We start from the raw sequence: 18,415 nt of genomic DNA, 5'->3' as shown, positions 1-18,415 counted from the left end.
AAAAAGAATTAGTCATGTAAAAAAATACACTATCAAATATTTTTATATGTGCACAGAGAGCATCCACTAACTTTCACTTTCCCTGTGCTGATCAGCGGTCACTAATTTGCTTTTCATATTAATAATGCTATCATATAAACTATTAAGAAATATCATAATTTAATAATAACAGCATAATGTAATAACATTTATGCACCTGTCTTCCTGTAGCCCCCAGACCCCCATGTTCGTGTGTCTGTAATTCTCCCCTCCCTTCTGCACCACGGATATCGACCAATCACGTGCGACTTTAACGAAGACTGGGGCGGGGAATAGAAGACAAAAAAAGTCGCCTGCCATTTCCGGCTCCTTAGGAACCGGCTCTTTTCGTTCACTTCAGAGATCCGGCTCGTTCACGAACAACACATCACTACGATGGGACCAATTGCAGTGTGCCATGCACATTTTGGAAATGTGGATGGAACCCGTAGAAAAACCATGTGGGAGAACATGAAAACTCCCCAAATGGTCGACAGGACTGTAGTTCCAGAGGTTTTCTGTGATGCCAAACAACATTTTGTAACTCAAGTAGCGAAGGAAAGGAAACAAAAGTCTGCTTAACGCAAATCCAAACTTGTCACGTGACTTCCCCTGATGGGGGCCGGCGGGGGAAGTGGTGAGAGAAACAGACCGTTGCAATTTGTCATCGAGGCAGAAGGAAGCACAGCAGAAAGGAGAGCAGCGTGTCGAAGCAGTTTTTGAAGCCGACCACGGTGATGTCTCTGCGGGATGAGTTGTTAAAATCCATATGGCACGCCTTCACGGCTCTCGATGTCGATAAGAGCGGAAAAGTGTCCAAATCTCAGCTCAAGGTAAAAACCTATAGAAAGAAGGACGTCGACGTTTCTTAAAAGGACTAAAAAGCCGAAGCACATGGATGTTACGCACCTGCCTGATTTTTTATTTTTCTACGCACAAACAAGATTTATTATTATTATTGTTATTTTTTTAGAATAGAATTTGGAGTGTGGACGGTTAAACGCGATGGTTTGTTGCTCAGTAAACTAGGAAATGGTCGTCAGAGAGTAGTTCTAAAAGTTTGTGATACCAAACGACAAATTGCCGCGTTGGTAAAAGTAATTTCATTAAAAAAACAATTCATTCAAAACTAACAACAGAATTAAAAGAACGCCATGAAATATTTTACGATTCGTGAGCTTGTTGACATATTTTTATTGTCGTGATAAACTGAGGGCATTGAAGCCACAAGGATGTATCAGCGGCAAAGCAAAGATGGCGAGGACACTACCCTAAAAACAACCCCCCAAATAATAAAATACGTAATTCAATTCCTCTTTTTTTATCCTTTATTAAATGTTTCAAATTCGAAAATATTTCACTTTACATTCATTGAAATGAGTGCAAGTTTAGACTATGTTGCAACAATGAAAAACTTTAGTGACTCAAGGACAATTTTATTTAGTTGAGTCTTTTTCAAAGACATAAAGAAGGGGGAAATAGATGTTTAATCGTGATAGTGGTTGTCTTAAACTGATTTACTTTACAAACCAGGACAAATGAAAAAATAAAAAAAGTATAATTATTCATTTGAAAATAATAACTTGTCTGATATAAATACAATAATAATAATAATAATAATGCAGCACCGGATGTTACAATACGTTTAATTTGAAAACGCTTTTCATCAACCTCAAAAACACTCAACAAGAGCTTAAAATGCAAAATAAAATGTACACCTGAAGACAGGCAACACACAATACAGAATATAGTAGCACCGTAGTCCTTAATATGATGTTTTATATAATATAAATAATTTTAAATTAAATTAAATTTAAATTATAAATTTAAATATGTGAATTATATTTTTATTATGAAAACAAGATATGTCGTATACCAAAAATATAAATGAACAAAATATGTCTGAGCAAAACATTATTTTTTAAGACACAATGTGAAAAGGGTCACTTCAAAATATGTATTTTATCTTTTAAAATAAAAATACATTAATAATAATAATAATAATAATAATACATTTAATTTCTAAGCGCCTTTCAAAACTCTCAAGGACACTTTACAGTGAGAGGATTTTTTTTGTGCGGGTGAGCAGCGGCAACCATTTGCTCCAGCGTTCACTCTACCCGGAAGTAACACAGAGGAAAGTAAAGAATAAACACATTTCCTGTGTTTTTTGTTTTTGTTTTACAAAAAAAAAAAAAAGCAAAATGCCATATTATCATCAATTAGACAAAAAAAAGATGGATTTTTATGGGATGGAGAAGGTGTGATGTTTTTCTGGAATGGAAAAAAAAAACAATTAATAGGAAATGATTTTTTTTTAAATTTAGTTTAACCTTAAAAAGGGCCTATTTCTTCATTAAATAGAAAAGAAATACAGAATATGAAACAAAAAATCCCACTGTGGATGCAACATTATCATTATGAAATCGTTTGTACATTTTCTCATTCGACACAGTAAAAAAAAAAACCCAACTAAATCATGATGTATATCCGCTTTATTTTGATTTTGCATGTTTTTGTAGGTGTTGTCACACAACTTGTGTACAGTGATGAGGATCCCACATGACCCCGTGGCTCTGGAGGAACATTTCAAAGATGATGACGAGGGACCAGTTTCCAACCAGGGCTATATGCCTTACCTCAACAAATTCATCCTGGACAAGGTTAGCATACTTTTTGCTTTACCCCCCAATGCTGTAAATGGACTTTTTGGTGCTCTCAAAAAATGCAAAAGTAGTGATGTAAGATGTGTCGTCATCTATACCTGAAGATAAAGTCATGGCATCATTCTAGTGAGGAAACGCCACGCGTCTACACAAGGACAGTTTGTGTGCCAATGTGTTTGTGTGTGAATGTGTGTGTGTATGTGTTTGTATAACTTGTCTTGTGGGGACCACTAAATTTTATACTATACGTAGTGAGGACATTTTTGACAAGTGAGGACCTTTTGGCCGGTCCTCACAAGTTTTTCATTCTAAAGGCTTCTCGTGAGTCTATACATGCATCTGTTAAAGTTTCTGAGAGGTCCTCACAAATTCACCCAAAATGATTTTTTTGTGCATATTTTCATTTCACTTGGATACACACATTTTTTACTCACTGTGTGTGTTCATGTGTGTGTGGTTAATGAGGGGAAAAAGTTCATACCACAAAAAGTAAAACAATATTTTTACCAAATTCACCACAGGCGAGAGGACTTTGAATGTAGCCATTCAGAAACCTCACTCCTGCTGTTATTTCAGTTTGAAGTCCACTTTTTTATTTATTTGTTTTTAAAGAAGTTAAAGTGGGAAATGGGGTGACATTTAGTGTTCAAATGTAACACTAGTTCTTCTCGAAACTTATCAGCAACGGTGGTCCTCACTCCTTTATCTGGAGTTATCCGGACCTCACAAACCCATTGAAACAGCAATGTGTGAGTGTGTGTGTGTGTGTGTGTGTTTTTGTGTGTGTGCGTGTGCATGTGTTTGTGTGTGTGTGTGTGTGTGTGTTTTAGTGTGTCTATCAGTGTCAGGGTGAACCAACCTGCTGTGTGGTCACATGACTCCACAAGTCATCCCATTGTATCTATAAATGCTTTCCGGAATCTTGAAAAAAAAATCTTGGAAAAAAAAGTTCGGTCAGCTTTGCCCCCCCCCCCCCACCACCACCACATTTTCTGTGTGTGCCATTTTTTTCCTTGTCGCATCACAACAGCCCCCCCCTATCCCGCAGAAGTGCCAAAGCTTCTAATGGAGCATCTGTACTTTGAAATAGCTCTTTTTTGTTTGCTTTTATTTTGAAATGGGACAAAAAGGGCGCAAATTTGCTTTGTTTAGCTATCTTGCTAATCTTTGAGGGAGGCACCATGAAAAACCAAAACCCGAACTAATTCGTAAATTGCGCTCTTTGTCATATTTTCAATTCCTGAATAAATTTGTTAATGGCAGTAAATGAGTTAACAAAATCTGTTCTTCTTCTTCTTATTATTATTTTTATTATTTATGTGTTGAGAATTCTTCTCTGATTGACACACTGTGTCATATCTAGCCTTGTAGCTGAAAAACAGAATGAACAATAATATAATTATATAAAACCTATGCGCTCTATATGCTATCGATCTAGCGAGCTTGCTCGATCTCTATGTGCTATCTAGCTGCTAGCTAGCTCTCTATTTGCTATCTAGCTGGCTAGCTATCGATCTAGCTAGGTATTAGCTATCTATTAGTGAGCGAGCTAGCTTTCTATCTATTTGAGTTTGAGTTTGTGGCTGCCGCTGCTCACCCACAGAAAAAAAAACTCATCCTGTGACTGTAAAGTGACCTTGAGAGTTTTGAAAGGCGCTTATAAATAAAATGTATTATTATTATTATTATTTGACACTTTTTGGGTGGAGTACCACAAGTTTCCACACAAGCGTAAAACAGAACACAATAGCACTTGCATCACATCCTGTGTGTGTGTGTGTGTGTGTGTGTGTGTGTGTGTGTGTGTGTGCGTGTGTGTGTGTGTGTACTACTGTAGTCTTCATTTACACGTGATGACTGGAAACTCCGAACGATGTCTCAAAGCCGATTCAACTTCCGTCCCACTCATTTTGTGTCGACGTGTGCTCTTTAAGTCAACGTGAGCATACGCTGGGCCTGCCAGCCGTCCCCATTCTGACGCTTGTGTGTCTCCCCCCCCCCCCCCCTCCCTCCTCACTTCCTCCCCTCCACCTCCACGTCCCTCATATTGGAAGTTCACCATAGTTTATTTTTGCCTTTGTTAATACAGCCACTTCTCTTTTGTGGCACGATAGAAGGATAGTAACAGTAACTATCATGGAATGCCATCAGCCAGTGGCCTCATTGTATGCCCACTTCCTGAATTTTGCCATTCGGAGTCATGCTTTATGATATTTTTGGAGAAATGTTAGATCCAAATACCATATTTTTTGGCATATAAGGCGCACCTTCCACGAATGACATATTTAAACATATATTCGTAACATCGATTCTCGTCCCATCGCAAAACCCACCTATTTAAAATTACATTTTCTGTGTAGCTCTCTCTCTTGTTTCTATTTATAATTGTATGTTATTTATTGCATTTTATTTGTGATTGTATTATATTTATTCTAGTACCTATGCTTGTCTGTGACTGTAATGTGTCATTGAAAGCTTTGAAAGGCGCTTAAAATGTAATGTATTATTATTAAAAACCTTTTCCATACATAAAGTGCACGGCATTGTAAGGGGAACCTTCAACGAATGACATATTTAAAAACCTTTTCCATACATAAGGTGCACCGCATTATAAGGGGCACCTTCAATGAATGACATTTAAAATCCTGTTCCAAACATAAGGCGAACTGGATGATGAGGCCTTTGGTGAACATTTGAAAAAATACTTTCTTTTAGGTGCGCCTGAAAGTGCAGAAAATACGTTAGTTTCACATCTTAATTAGCTCGCAAAATGAGTTGTTTTTTTCCGACGTATTGGAATGAGATGTTTTTAATGTTTATTTGTAGTTTCATCCAAACCTCGCAAAAATCGGCACACATAGCCCTTTTTTTCTTAGTTTCACATACAACAATTAAAATACAGTGATACCTCAGCTTACGAACTTAATTTGGTTCCCAGAAAGTGTGTGTAAGGCGAAAAGTTTGTCTTCCAAACATTTATTTCCAATAAGAAACCATTAAAAATGAGAATAATCCGTTCCCAGGTCCTGGTATAACATAATTTTCTACTAAATAAGCCTTACAATTACATAAAATATACCTTATTTTATGTATAATAAATGCGCTATTGTTTTGTAATTAAAGAAATAAACTGTACTATATAATAAAGTCTTTTTATTTACCTTTGTGATGGTCGCAGTTGCCTCTTGATGATATCCGAGTGAAGTTGGCTTGCTTTCTCAGTGATAGTACCATCACTCACACTGTCCCATGCTAGCTGCTTTTCATTAATCCAAATCAACAGAAGTTTTTCAACCTCTTCTATTGATTGAGACCGTTGCTTAGACAACACAGAAACAACCTTAGCCACACGTAGCAATGGTCGACTTAGCGAACTGGTACTGGGACCCAAAAAAAAAAACACACACACACACACACAAAAGTGATATTTATGTTGGACAGTAAAAAAAAAACCTCACTTTTCAACAAAACTCATGCACTACAGTGCCAGGGTTTTTGTCATTTTCACTCAAATTCCAGGACCCACAACATATTGACCTTTTGGACTACATAAACATTCAATGCAGCATAAGAAACTTTAGACTCTCTTCTTTCATTAAAAAAGAGTTAATTCCTAAGTTATATGGCTCTAGGGTTATCTAAGCTTGAAATGAGGGCAGCTGTCCAAAATACAATGCAATACTTACATATTGGTTTATATAGCGCTGAAGCTGGAACAAAGCGCTAAAATGAAAAAAAGTCGAAATGCTGGCCCATTGTGGAAGGGAAAAACATTGCCAGAGATCTGGCCAGCGCTTTATCGGCATCCAAGCTATGACAAAACAAAACCCAAACAAATTCGGGAATGGCGCTCTATGTCATATTTTCAATTCCCGAATAAATTCTTAAGTGTCAGCGAATGAGTGAATGACCCCACCAAAAAAACATTTTTTTTTGTGTGTGTTGGGTATACATTTTGAAAAGAAAAATGTACATTTAAAAACGAAAAAAAAAAAACCATTGCGAATAAAAAAAAATAGGATTATGCGATTAAAGTCAGCTTTATTGTCAAATATGCTAATATGCATGACATACAGCACAGATGAAATTAATGTCCTCTCGGACCCAGCGTGCAAGGTACTTATAATGTGGCTAAAAAAGACATACAATTGACAACAGACAATTACATGTAATTTCTGAATGTAAAGTGAGGTAGTGTTGTATGTAAAGTGACGTAATGTAGTAATGCAAAAACAAACAACAAAAAAAGGGTTGAAATGAGGTATTGCAGAAAAAAACAGAAAAAAAATAGAGTTCAGGATGATAGTACAGCACGTCGCGTGTACTCAGGGTTCGGTGAGTGTGTCAGTGGGAAAGGGCAGGGGGGGCAGGGCTGGGAGGGAGTTGAGAGGGGATGCCGTGATTTGTGGAAACATGACGCTCAAGTTTGTCCTCATATAATAACAAACTTTTTCTTCAATTGTGTGTGACAGGTGACGAACAATTTTGACCGACAGGACTTCGACAGGATGTGCTGGACATTGTGCTCCAGGAAAAACCTGGACCAGAATCAGCTTCTCATCTCCAACGAAGACGCTTTCAAAATCTGGTGCATCTTCAACTTCCTGTCCGAGGACAGCTACCCTCCGGTCATCGTCACGGAGGAGGTGAGCGCGTTGGGCGTTTTAGCGTTGTCGCTCTCGTCAATGGATTTCCGTGCGCCTGGCGAGTCGCAGAGAATCGTTTGAGAACAGGAAGTCGGGAACTTCCTCCTCTGTTACAAATGCTGGAAAATTTCAAGCTTTGTCAAACACAGATGACGGCGGGAAGTTTGTCAAAGTACACAAAGTTTGATTGATACGCTATGTATGGATACGTTTTTCTGTGGGTGAGCAGTGGCAGCCACACGCGCCAGCGTTCGAATGGCAGTGAATGAGTTAAAAACAAATATCGCAAAGAAGCAAGCATCTTGAAAGGCATCGAAACTTATAGTTATAGTCCCCCCCCCCCCAAAAAAAAAGCGAATGACAAGCATTTCATTTCCAGGTGGAGTATTTCCTCCGCAAGCTAACGGAGGCGATGGGGGGCAACTGGGTGGAAGAACGTTTCGAGGACTACAAGCTACAGATGCTCTCGCAACAACAGCAGCAACAACCTAGCGTTAGCGTTTGGCAACTCATCGCTCTGGTAGGCTCCGGACACTTCAGCAAAGGCATGGACAGACAAACCCTCTCCATGGGCATCCACGAACTCCACCAGGAGCTCATCATGGACGTCCTCAAGCAGGTCCGTCCCCAAGAATTGGACAGTTTCGAATTTTACTGCTTAAAGGGAACAATGTGACGATTTATTGATTTTTTTTTAGGGCTACATGTTAAAAAAAGGCCACAAGAGGAAGAACTGGACTGAGCGCTGGTTCATCCTGAAGCCCAACTCCATCTCGTACTACGTGAGCGAAGATGAGGCTGAGAAGAAAGGGGACATCTTGTTGGACGAACACTGCAGTGTGGAGGCAAGGATGCGCTCCTCTTGAAACGTGTACGATGGGGTGGAGAACTCAACTGAAGTGCGCCATTTTTTTTTAAAGCCTCTGCCGGATAAAGAGGGCAAAAAGTGTCTCTTCTTCATCAGATCGTCACACAAGAGTTTTGAAATCAACGCGTCAGATAAAAAGAAGAAGCAGGAGTGGATTCAAGGTGAGTGTATTACCTCGTGTGTTTGAAATATGAGGAGATGCATCCGGAAGGGTTTTTTTTTTTGTCATGTTCCAAATTCGGAAAATCAAATTCTAAACACGCCACCATTATGTCAACGTAGGGAGAAAAAAACGTTTGGCATTCTGGGATGTTGAATAGAGTTTGGAATCCATTTTGAGCGAATGGGGCAATCAGGGCCAGTCATTGACATAATCAGCCATAATCAGTCAGGACAAAAGTAGACAGTGATACCTCAGTTTATGAACCCCTCGGCTTATTAACTTTTCGGTTTACAAATGTTAAATTGATGAAATTTTTATCTTGGCATACAAACTATTTGTCGGGATACACACAGAGCGCCACAATGACCGATGTGTCATTTGCGAACGACCCCGTTCTCCTAACAAGTAAATGGCAGCTGACTTTTTTTGTTCTCTATTCCCCGCCCCAGTCTTCGGTTAAAGCCACGTGATTGGTCAAGAACACAGCAGTGAGGGGTAGGGGGATTAAACATTAAAAAGACAGGCAGACGACAGAGAGAGAGTGAGAAAACACACACACACACACGAAATGGAGACGACAGAGCTTGAAACAAAAAAAAAAACAAAAGTGAAAAAAGTTTTATGGGGACCTAGGAACGGATTATTCTCATTTTAATGGTTTCCTATGGGAAATGAATTTTTGGGAAATTAATGTTTTGGTCCAAGCCATCCAGACGTGTGTGAGCCGGTTGCGAGCGGGCCGCCAGGCGCCGCATCGCGAGTCGCGCCACAAACGTCGCGAGCTGCGCCTCAAGCAGCAAGCCGACCAGGAGGAACTGCAGACCAGGATGAAAGACCTGCAGACGGCCAACGAGGCCAAACAACGGGAACTGGACGATATGAGGAAGGTGAGGACCGCCGAGTTCAGGACACGTCCTAGTTTCATACTTTTTACCTCTGACCGGCACAGAATTGTACACTTTAGTTTTGATTGGTGAGCAATCCACCATGAATTATGTCCGACAATACTCCGAAAGAAAATCATCCTGAGTTTTCAATAAGTGTGGTGCCAAGCAGCCATTTTGTTATTCTAAACCGAGGCTACAAGGCCCTTCGCTGGCCAGTTTGACGCCACACCATGAATACCAATAGCAATCCCCTTCAACCTCCTTCCACCCCCCATTCCCAGCTCATGAATAATCTTCCCGCTTCTTGCCATGCAGGAATGCAGATTGAACACCCTGTCAGTCGCCATTGAACACGCTTTTCCGGTTTGTGTCCCGCAAAGCGAACTGCTGAGGCAGTTTGTGGCACCTAAAGTACCTGCTCTACAATCCGGAGTGGTGTTAGAATTTGCGTTAGAATTCGTGTTGGCACTCGCATTAGCATTCGCGTTAGAATTCGCTACAGTATGCGCGTTACATTCGCGTTAGAATTCGCTACAGTGTTCGCGTTAGCATTCGTGTTAGCATTTGTGTGAGCATTCGCGTTACAATTCGGGTTGGCACTCGCGTTATGATTCGGGTTAACATTCACGTTAGAATTCACGTTAGTATTCGTGTTAGCATTCACGTTGGAATTCGTGTTAGCATTCATGTGAGCGTTTGCATTAGCATTCGCGTTAAAATTCGCTTCAGCATTCGCGTTAGAATTCGCATTCGAGTTAGCATTTGCGTTTGAATTCGTGTTAGCATTTGAGTTAGAATTCGCGTCAGGTTTCGCGTTAGCATTTGCGTTAGAATTGACGTTAGCCTTTGCGTTAGCATTCGTGTTAAAATTCGCTTCAGCGTTCGCGTTAGAATTCGCATTGGCATTCGCGTTAGAATTTGTGTTAGTATTTGCGTTAGCATTTGCGTTAGAATTCGCGTTTGCGTTAGCATTCGCGTTAAAATTCGCTTCAGCGTTCGAGTTAGAATTCGCATTGGCATTCACGTTAGAATTCGCATCTGGTTTCGTCTTAGAACTTACTTGAATGTCCGCGTTAGCATTTGCATTAGCATCCGCGTTAGAATAACATTAGTGTTCGTGTTAGCATTCGCGTTAAAATTCGCTTCAGCGTTCGCGTTAGAATTCGCGTTGGCATTTGCGTTAGAATTTGCTTCAGCGTTCACGTTAGCATTCACGTTAGCATATGTGTTAGCATTCGCATTAAAATTCACTTCAGCGTTTGCATTAGCATTCGCGTTGGAATTTGCATTAGCATTCCCGCTAGCGACTTAGAAGTGATCATGACGTGAACTAAAATCACAAATTTGGCCCCAATAAATGCTGCTATTCAAATAACAAAAAAATATATTATTTTAATTAGTTAAAAAAATGGGAAATACATGTAAACGGTTAACTTGAAAAAAAATATAGCAGTCCAGGGTTCTCGAGTTTTCCATCCACCAACTCTAATATCAAAAGTACATACAGTACTTTGTGATTTTACTGTACTTTATATTGTCAAAATAGGATAGTTAAATTTATTTTCTTTTAAAATTAAAAACAAAAACATTCTGTTGTGCCAGCCTCAGAAATACCAAATATATATTTTAAGTTGTTGTCACTAAGCAATGTTTGTTGTTTTTTTTTAGTTCACAATCTCAGCAAAGCTATACAAACATGTTTTGATAGCATATTGATTGACTCACTGCTATTGTAGCTGGACTTGTACCATATTTAGTATTTCCCATTTCAGACTGAGCCCTATCAAATTAAAGGGGAAGTCCATCCAACCAGCCGTGATCCGATCCTGCTCGCCAGTCAATCGCAGGGCACACAGAGACAAACAACCATTTACAATCACACATAAGAGACAATTTAGAGTGTTCCATTAACCTGCAGTGCAGGTTTTCCAATGTGGGGATACTGAAACAGATTATGATTCACTGTTGTTCACACACATGTGTGAATTGTGCATCTGACGCTCTGGTGTGCTCACTGGGTGACACGCTTTGTCTTGGTGCTGAATGCACAAGCATTTGCCATTGAGGTGCCACTCTTTTGTCCGGCATACTTTGCGACTGCGTGAATGCACAGTGAGACCACGTGCACGCACGTAACACAATTCCAGACAATGCGCACAATAAAGGGACTGTTTTCGTTACAGTGATACCTTGGCTTACAAACTTAATTGGTTCCCAGACAGAGTGTAAGGCGAAAAGTGTGTATCCCAAAAAATAATTTCCCATAGGAAACCATTAAAATGAGAATAATCCATTCCCAGGTCCCCATAAAACATACGTTTCTACTTTCTAATTTTCTAAGCCTTAAAACTACAAAGGTAAACAAAGTACCGCAAAATGCATTTTGTGTCCTTTCTTGGTCAGGGGCGATTCCTGACGTGACATCACGTTAGGACTCGTCACCAATTCAAAAACAAGACTTCCTGAATATTCAGCGCGAATCTTAAAACGTAAAATATAGCTATATGCGGTGGAATCTTATTAAAATACGCTCAGTAGAAGTCATTTGAAGCCATTTTACAAATTATGGACACAACTTGTCCGGAGACGTCGGTTGTCCTTTAATGTTTAAAACACCTCCCCTCACTGTTTTGGACGAAAAAAGTTTAGTTGGATTTTTTTTTTTTTTTTGCTTGCGCCAGGATGTTTTATTCGTTTGAGTTCTTATACGTACGCATTAGTACGTACGCATGACAAAATCATAAAAATGTCTTTCATTCATGACATTGTTATCGTCAGGCTCTGGAGGAAGCTGCAGCCAACGCGGCGGCGGAAGAGCGACGCCGGCTTCAGACTCAGGCCGACCTCCAAGACCGCTACCGGGTGGACCTGGAGAGAGAGAAGATGGTGCGTATGCACATGTGCCTCAACCCTCGTCCGCTTTCACATTCGCCGGCCATAACTTGATCTACACCCTTGCATGTGCTCTACCCGTGTTGAGGTGAGGCAACAAATGGAGGAGCAGGTGGCCCAGAAATCTACGGAACTGGAGCAGTACCTGCAGAAAGTCCGAGAGATGGAGGACATGTACCGGCGGCTGGAGGACGCTTTGGAGGATGAACGGCGCGCACGCCAAGATGAGGAAACTGTCCGGAAGCTGCAGGCCAGGTCAGTGGGATACAAATATTTAGACGCGAGGATTAATCGATTAAAAGACAACTAGTCTACTAGTCAAGCAAATTTTAACTCATTCACTGCCATTCACAAATGTATTCGAGAATTGAAAATATGACGTCCATTCTAAATTTATGACGTGACGTTTACATGACAGGATAGTATACGATGTCAATCTGTTGTTTTTAAGCAACGTTTTCTGTTGAATGTTGTATACCGATATGGTATACCAAACTGTTTCCAGTTCATTTATAAATGTTATAACTCTTAGTGTCATTTTTGTCATTTTATATTTCGTATTATCGATTTTGAATACTACTTAACTGTACCTGTAATGTATACAAAACTGTTGACTGTACAGTTCATTTATAAATGTTATACTTACCTTTTAGTGTCGTTTTTTTTTTTAAATCATTTTATATTTCATATTATTGATTTTTATTACTGTAAAACTCTACCTGTAATGTATACTAAACTGTTTACAGTTCATTTATAAATGTTATACTTACCTCGCTCTCCCTGCTAACGGCTAGAAGAGGTCACCTGACACACACGCTCGGACTCAGGCGGACGGCGAAGGAAAAAAGCATTGTGCAGTACTACAGGAAATGTTGGCAAAACGGTATCTGCACTGTACAAATAGTTTATTGAGTGTAGTCACGCAGTAGATTGCTGTGCGAGTGTGTGACATTCTGGCTGGCGAAAATTGTAGTATGCGTTTCCGGCTGCTTGCGTGTTGCGGTGCGAGGTGTAGAATTAAACAAAAAAAAAGGGTATAGCGGTCGTGGTCGTAAGTACGGGTGGTCGTAACTCGCGTCAGTCGTAACTCAGATGTCACCCGTAACTCAGATGTCACCCGTATAAGCGTTTTATGTCCCCAGGAAGAACGTTACCCGAATTAAATGGTCTCACGAAGAGTCACATACTGTATTCAAGTTCCTCTTTGGCCTTCCTTCCTCTCTGCTGACGTTAACTTTCCCGAGCAGGGAGCGATTGAGTCGGCATTGTTTGACAAAATAACAGACGCTGAGTGTTCAAAGTGGGTCACACGCATGAAGTACAGAAATCGTAGAACCGTGGGTTGCTAAATGGCTTCTGTGAAACCCTTAGCGGTGTGCAACATGAAACTTGGGAGTCCACAAAATATTTCGCAATTAGTCAGTCAAAGTCAGCTTTATTTTCAAATATGCTAATATGCATGACATACAGTACAGATGAAATTAATGTCCTCTCGGACCCAGCGTGCAAGGCACTTATAATGTGGCTAAAAAAAGGCAGACAATTGACAACAGACAATACATGTAATATCTGAATGTAAAGTGAGGTAGTGACGTATGTAAAGTGAGGAAGTGACGTATGTAAAGTGAGGTAGTGTCGTATGTAAAGTGACGTAGTGTAGTAATGCAAAAACAAAACAAAAAAAGGTTGAAGTGAGGTCAGAAAAAAACGAGTTCAGGATGATAGTACAGCGTGTAGTGTGTACTCAGAGTTCGGTGAGTGTGGCAGTGGGAAAGGGGTAGGGGTGGCAGGGCTGGGAGGGAGTTGAGTGCTGCCTGGTGGCAGAAACTGTCCTTGAGCCTGCTGGTCTTGGCTCGGAGACTCTGAGCTTCCGAGTCCTTATTTGGAGAGGATAAAGAATATATGCTTTGCTTATATTATTGTGCATATGTATGGTGGTTACGCTAATCGTACCATTGGTTGGCGCAGGTTGCTGGAGGAGGAATCAACCAAGCGGGCAGAGCTGGAGGAGATCCACCTGAGGCAGCAGCAAGCTATCTCGGAGACGGAGGCCGAAAAGCAGGAACTGCAAAAGGAGCAGCTGGCAAAAGACAACGCCCTGAGGGATGCCATGATGCAGCTGCAGCAGCTGGAGCAGGACAGGCAGGGGGCGCTGGAAGAGTACCAGGTCGGATCATGTTTGTAAACCCAAGTCACAATATGAGAAAGAGTTGATGGTACTGATCATGAGGTTATTATTACAGTGATATCTCGGTTTACGAACCCCTTGGCTTACGAACTTTTCGGTTTACGAACGTTAAATTTATGAAAATTTTACCTTGGCATACGAACTTTTTTCGGGATACACACAGAGCGCCACAATGAGTGATGTGTCGAACGAGCCCGTTCTCCTAACAACAAAATGGCAGCCGACTCACTTTTGTCCTCTATTACCTGCCCCCCGTCTTCGGTTGAAGCCACATGATTGGTCAAGAACGCATCAGTGAGGGGAGGTGCTTTAAACATTAAAGAGACAGGCAGACGGCAGAGAGAGTGAGAAAATGGATTTCAACTTTGATAGTTCAAAGGCAGAGTGTAGACTGCAAGGTTAAAATTCCCATCAATCAGGCTCCACAAATAACCCGCCCAAGCCATCTGTACACTTGATGTAAATAGCTATCAACCCAGCTAAAGAGAACACAATTGATGAGGAACTAGGTAAAATTATCGCAGAGGAAGCACCTACAAAGGATCATTCCTCAAGATGGTGAAAGAAGAAGGCTACGTTCCTCATCAAGTGTTTAATGCTGATGAAACCGGCCACTCCATTCCATCAAGCCATCAACGACCATCACAATTGTAAATACTATAAAACTTTATTATACAGTACAGTTTATTTCTTTAATTTTAATACCATAGCACATTTATTATACATAAAATAAGGTATATTTTGTGTAGTTTTAAGGCTTAGAAAATTAGAACGTAGAAAATTATGTTTTATGGGGACCTGGGAACGGATTATTCTCATTTTAATGGTTTCCTATGGGAAATGAATATTTGGGATACACACTTTTCGCCTTACACACTCTTTCTGGGAACCAATTAAGTTTGTAAGCCAAGGTATCACTGTATTATATTTTTTTTGCCGTGAGACAGACGGTGATGAAGAAGCTGGAGGACGCCACCAATAACACAAAGACGTGGAAGCACAAAGTGGCCGAACACGAGGGCTTCTTACGCCTCATTCAGCCAGGTGACTTGGAAAATATCTTTTCTTCACTGGATGTCCTCAAACGTGTCTTTTTGTCCATTTGACTCATTCACTGCCATTCACAAATTTATCGGGGAATTGAAAATATGACGTAGAGCGCCACTCCCAAATTTGTTAGTGTTTTAGTTTTTCTTGCTTGGGTGCCGATAATGCACTGGCTATGGCGTCTAGCAATGTTTTATTCCCTTCCACACGGCATTTGCCTTTTTTCCCCCATGTTAGCGCTTTGTTCCAGCTTCAGCTGTTGCTGAAGTGCATTTAGTGTGACTATATTTTGATTCGAAAGCTGTCTATTTGTTATCTATTAGCTATGTAGCTAACTATCTTTTAGCTATCTCGGTATCTAGCTGGCTTGCTAGCTATCTTTTAGCTATCTCGCTATGTAGCTGGCTAGCTAGCTATGTATTAGCTATCTATTAACTAGCTTGCTTTCTATCTATTTGAGTTACTTCCGGGTTGAGTGAACGCTGGCACGTGTGGCTGCCGCTGCTCACCCACAGAGAAAAATTTATTCTGTAAAGTGACATTGAGAGTTTTGAAAGGCGCTTATAAAGTGTTCTTGAGTGTTTTAAAAGGCGTTTATAAATGAAATGTATGATTAATATTCTTATTATTACTACAATTTTGGCCAGCCAGCAAGTCACACACTCACACAGCAATCATCTGCGTGTCTAAACTAAAAACAACAGATTGTCGTATACTATCCTATTGTGTAAACGTCACGTCGGCCATTAAGAATGGATTTCGACTTACGACCGCTTTGTCGGAACGGAACTCGGTCGTAAATCGGATGTTACCTGTAGTAGTATTGAATAGAAAACATGGCTTAAAAACAACAGATTGTCGTATACTATCCTATTGTGTAAACGTCACGTCGGCCGTTTAGAATGGATTTCGACTTACGACCGTTTTGTCGGAACGGGACCCGGTCGTAACTCGAATGCTACCTGTATATACTAAAGTGTTTACAGTTCATTTATAAATTTTTATAACTTTTAGTGTCATTTTTATCATTTTATATTTCGCATTTTTAGTATTGTATAAAACAGGTTGTCTCATCTTTTTTTTTCCTGTTAAGATTTTTCGCTCTTTCTTTCTCTCTTTCTCTCTCTCTCTATATATATATATTTGAATTATTTTTGAACACTTATTCAATCGGAGCCAATGTACCTTCTTACTTTCTGACCTGTCAGGCTCCAAAGGTCATCAGATGATCACAAACTGGGGTCCAGCCGCCTTCTCAGATGCCGAGTTAAGCCTGAGGGAGAAGAAATGGCAGGAAATGAAGAACCAGGTGACGCCAGCGCAGTAGGCGCCAACTGCGGCACCAATGTTATGTTAGCAATGCTAACAGCTAAATCACTGGGGGAAAGGTTTTGTACACACTGTTCTCACCACCTAACTAAACGTGAGGCAACCAAAATATTAACTTATATCGACTTAATTCATCGCGTCCGCACCTAATCACGTGTCCAGTGAGACTACTTTTTGTCACTCCGAATTAAAGATGAATATGGAAAAAAATGTTGCGTGTCTAGAGATGAACTGGTTAGCACGTGCAGGGGTCGTGGGTCCCGTGTGAAGTTTGCACGTTCTCCCCCGTGCCTGTGTGGGTTTTCTCCGGGTACTCTGGTTTCCTCCCATGTTCCAAAAAACATGCACGGTAGGTTCATGGAACACTCAAAACTGTCCGAAGGTGTTAATTGTGAGCATGAATAGTTGTTCGTCACTGTGTGCCCTGCGATTGGCTGGGGAGGAAGCGGATTAGATCATGGATGGAATGGTGGATGTAAATGATATATTTAACTCAGAATACATATAGCGCACATGCTAATAAAGGCTATTAAAGGCTTTCTGATTCTGATGAGTGAACTTTTTAAGACTGCTTTAATGTAACATGAGTATGTGGTCATTTTAAAAATGTGAACAATGGTGAAATGTGGAAGGAAAAAAATAAAAATACTAAATCAAACTTCGTGAACTGTCTTGAATTAGAACACACTATGATTCCTGGTGCTGTGTGTTTTATGTGTTGTCGTTTGGCAAATTATCTTTTAAAGCTAAATTTTGTGTGCCCCCCTGCCCGTCTGAGCACGATGGGGGACAGGGCTTTCAGCTGCTCTGCCCCCAACATTCTTAACATCGGTTCTCTTCCCACCTTCAAATCCCATCTCAAAACCCACCTATTTAAAATAGCATTTTCTGTGTAGCTCTTTCTCTTAGAGGACAAAAACAGTCGGCTGCCATTTTGTTGTGAGAAGAACAGGCTCGTTCGCAAACGACACATCACTCATTGAGGCAGCTCCATGTACGAAAAAAGTTTGTATGCCAAGGTAGTTCGTACGCCAAGGTAAAATTTTCATAAATGTAACTTTTATGAACCAAAAAGTTCGTAAGGGGTTCGTAAACAGAGGTATCACTGTAATTGACTACCGTTGGCACAAGACTTCCCTGTTTGTATATAGTCATGTTCCGATCTTCAACAGCAGGGGGCAGCACAGCCGCTAGAAAGGAACCCCAAAATGGTCAACAAGGTGAAATCCGAGTGAAAGAAAACGACAATATCTGACATCAATTATTTGGAACACGACTGTAGGAATGACAAGGCCAAATTCCAAAGGCTTTGCTTCATGTTGCGTGACGGCAGTTTTTGCACAGCATCTGGTACGACAAATAAAAAAACGTTTGGTCATCGTCGAGCTTGGATTAAAAAAAAAAATGCACGATTACCAGGACAAAAAGCAGACCAGGCTTTCACTTGGTCCAAAAAAGAGAATGAAGACACCCATTCAAGGACAGGATGTCCCAAAATCATGATTCGGTTTCATTTATACAAACACTAAACTCCAGCAGGTGAACACGAAATTGTCCGGGTATGATTGTGGATGTAGGTTTTTGTTTGTCGGATTGGCTGATGAGTTCAGGGTGTCCCTTTCCCAACGACATGAAGATGGCTGGGATAGGCTACAGGATGCTCGAAACAGGTTGGAAATCATATATGGATAAAAATAAATACATAAATGTC

The 18,415-nt window shown here is 40.4% G+C and overlaps 1 protein-coding gene across 1 annotated transcript; it reads left to right on the top strand.

The window, feature by feature from the left end:
- Positions 1 to 665: 665 nt before the first annotated feature.
- On the top strand, positions 666 to 17,243 carry swap70b (switching B cell complex subunit SWAP70b). The gene is made up of 12 exons (XM_088996701.1): positions 666 to 851; positions 2,541 to 2,681; positions 7,157 to 7,330; positions 7,710 to 7,949; positions 8,029 to 8,175; positions 8,251 to 8,359; positions 9,067 to 9,248; positions 12,027 to 12,134; positions 12,229 to 12,395; positions 14,109 to 14,307; positions 15,276 to 15,372; positions 16,584 to 17,243. The coding sequence occupies exons 1-12, from the start codon at positions 756 to 758 to the stop codon at positions 16,700 to 16,702; spliced, it is 1,779 nt and encodes a 592-aa protein (XP_088852827.1). The 5' UTR covers positions 666 to 755; the 3' UTR covers positions 16,703 to 17,243.
- The last annotated feature ends 1,172 nt before the right edge of the window (positions 17,244 to 18,415 follow it).

The sequence above is a fragment of the Hippocampus bargibanti genome, linkage group LG05, assembly GCF_051943395.1.
Source record: "Hippocampus bargibanti isolate YZ-2025 linkage group LG05, ASM5194339v1, whole genome shotgun sequence".
Lineage (NCBI taxonomy): Eukaryota > Metazoa > Chordata > Actinopteri > Syngnathiformes > Syngnathidae > Hippocampus > Hippocampus bargibanti.
Note: the sequence above shows the minus strand (reverse complement) of the source record. Positions and strands in the feature narration are given on the sequence as shown.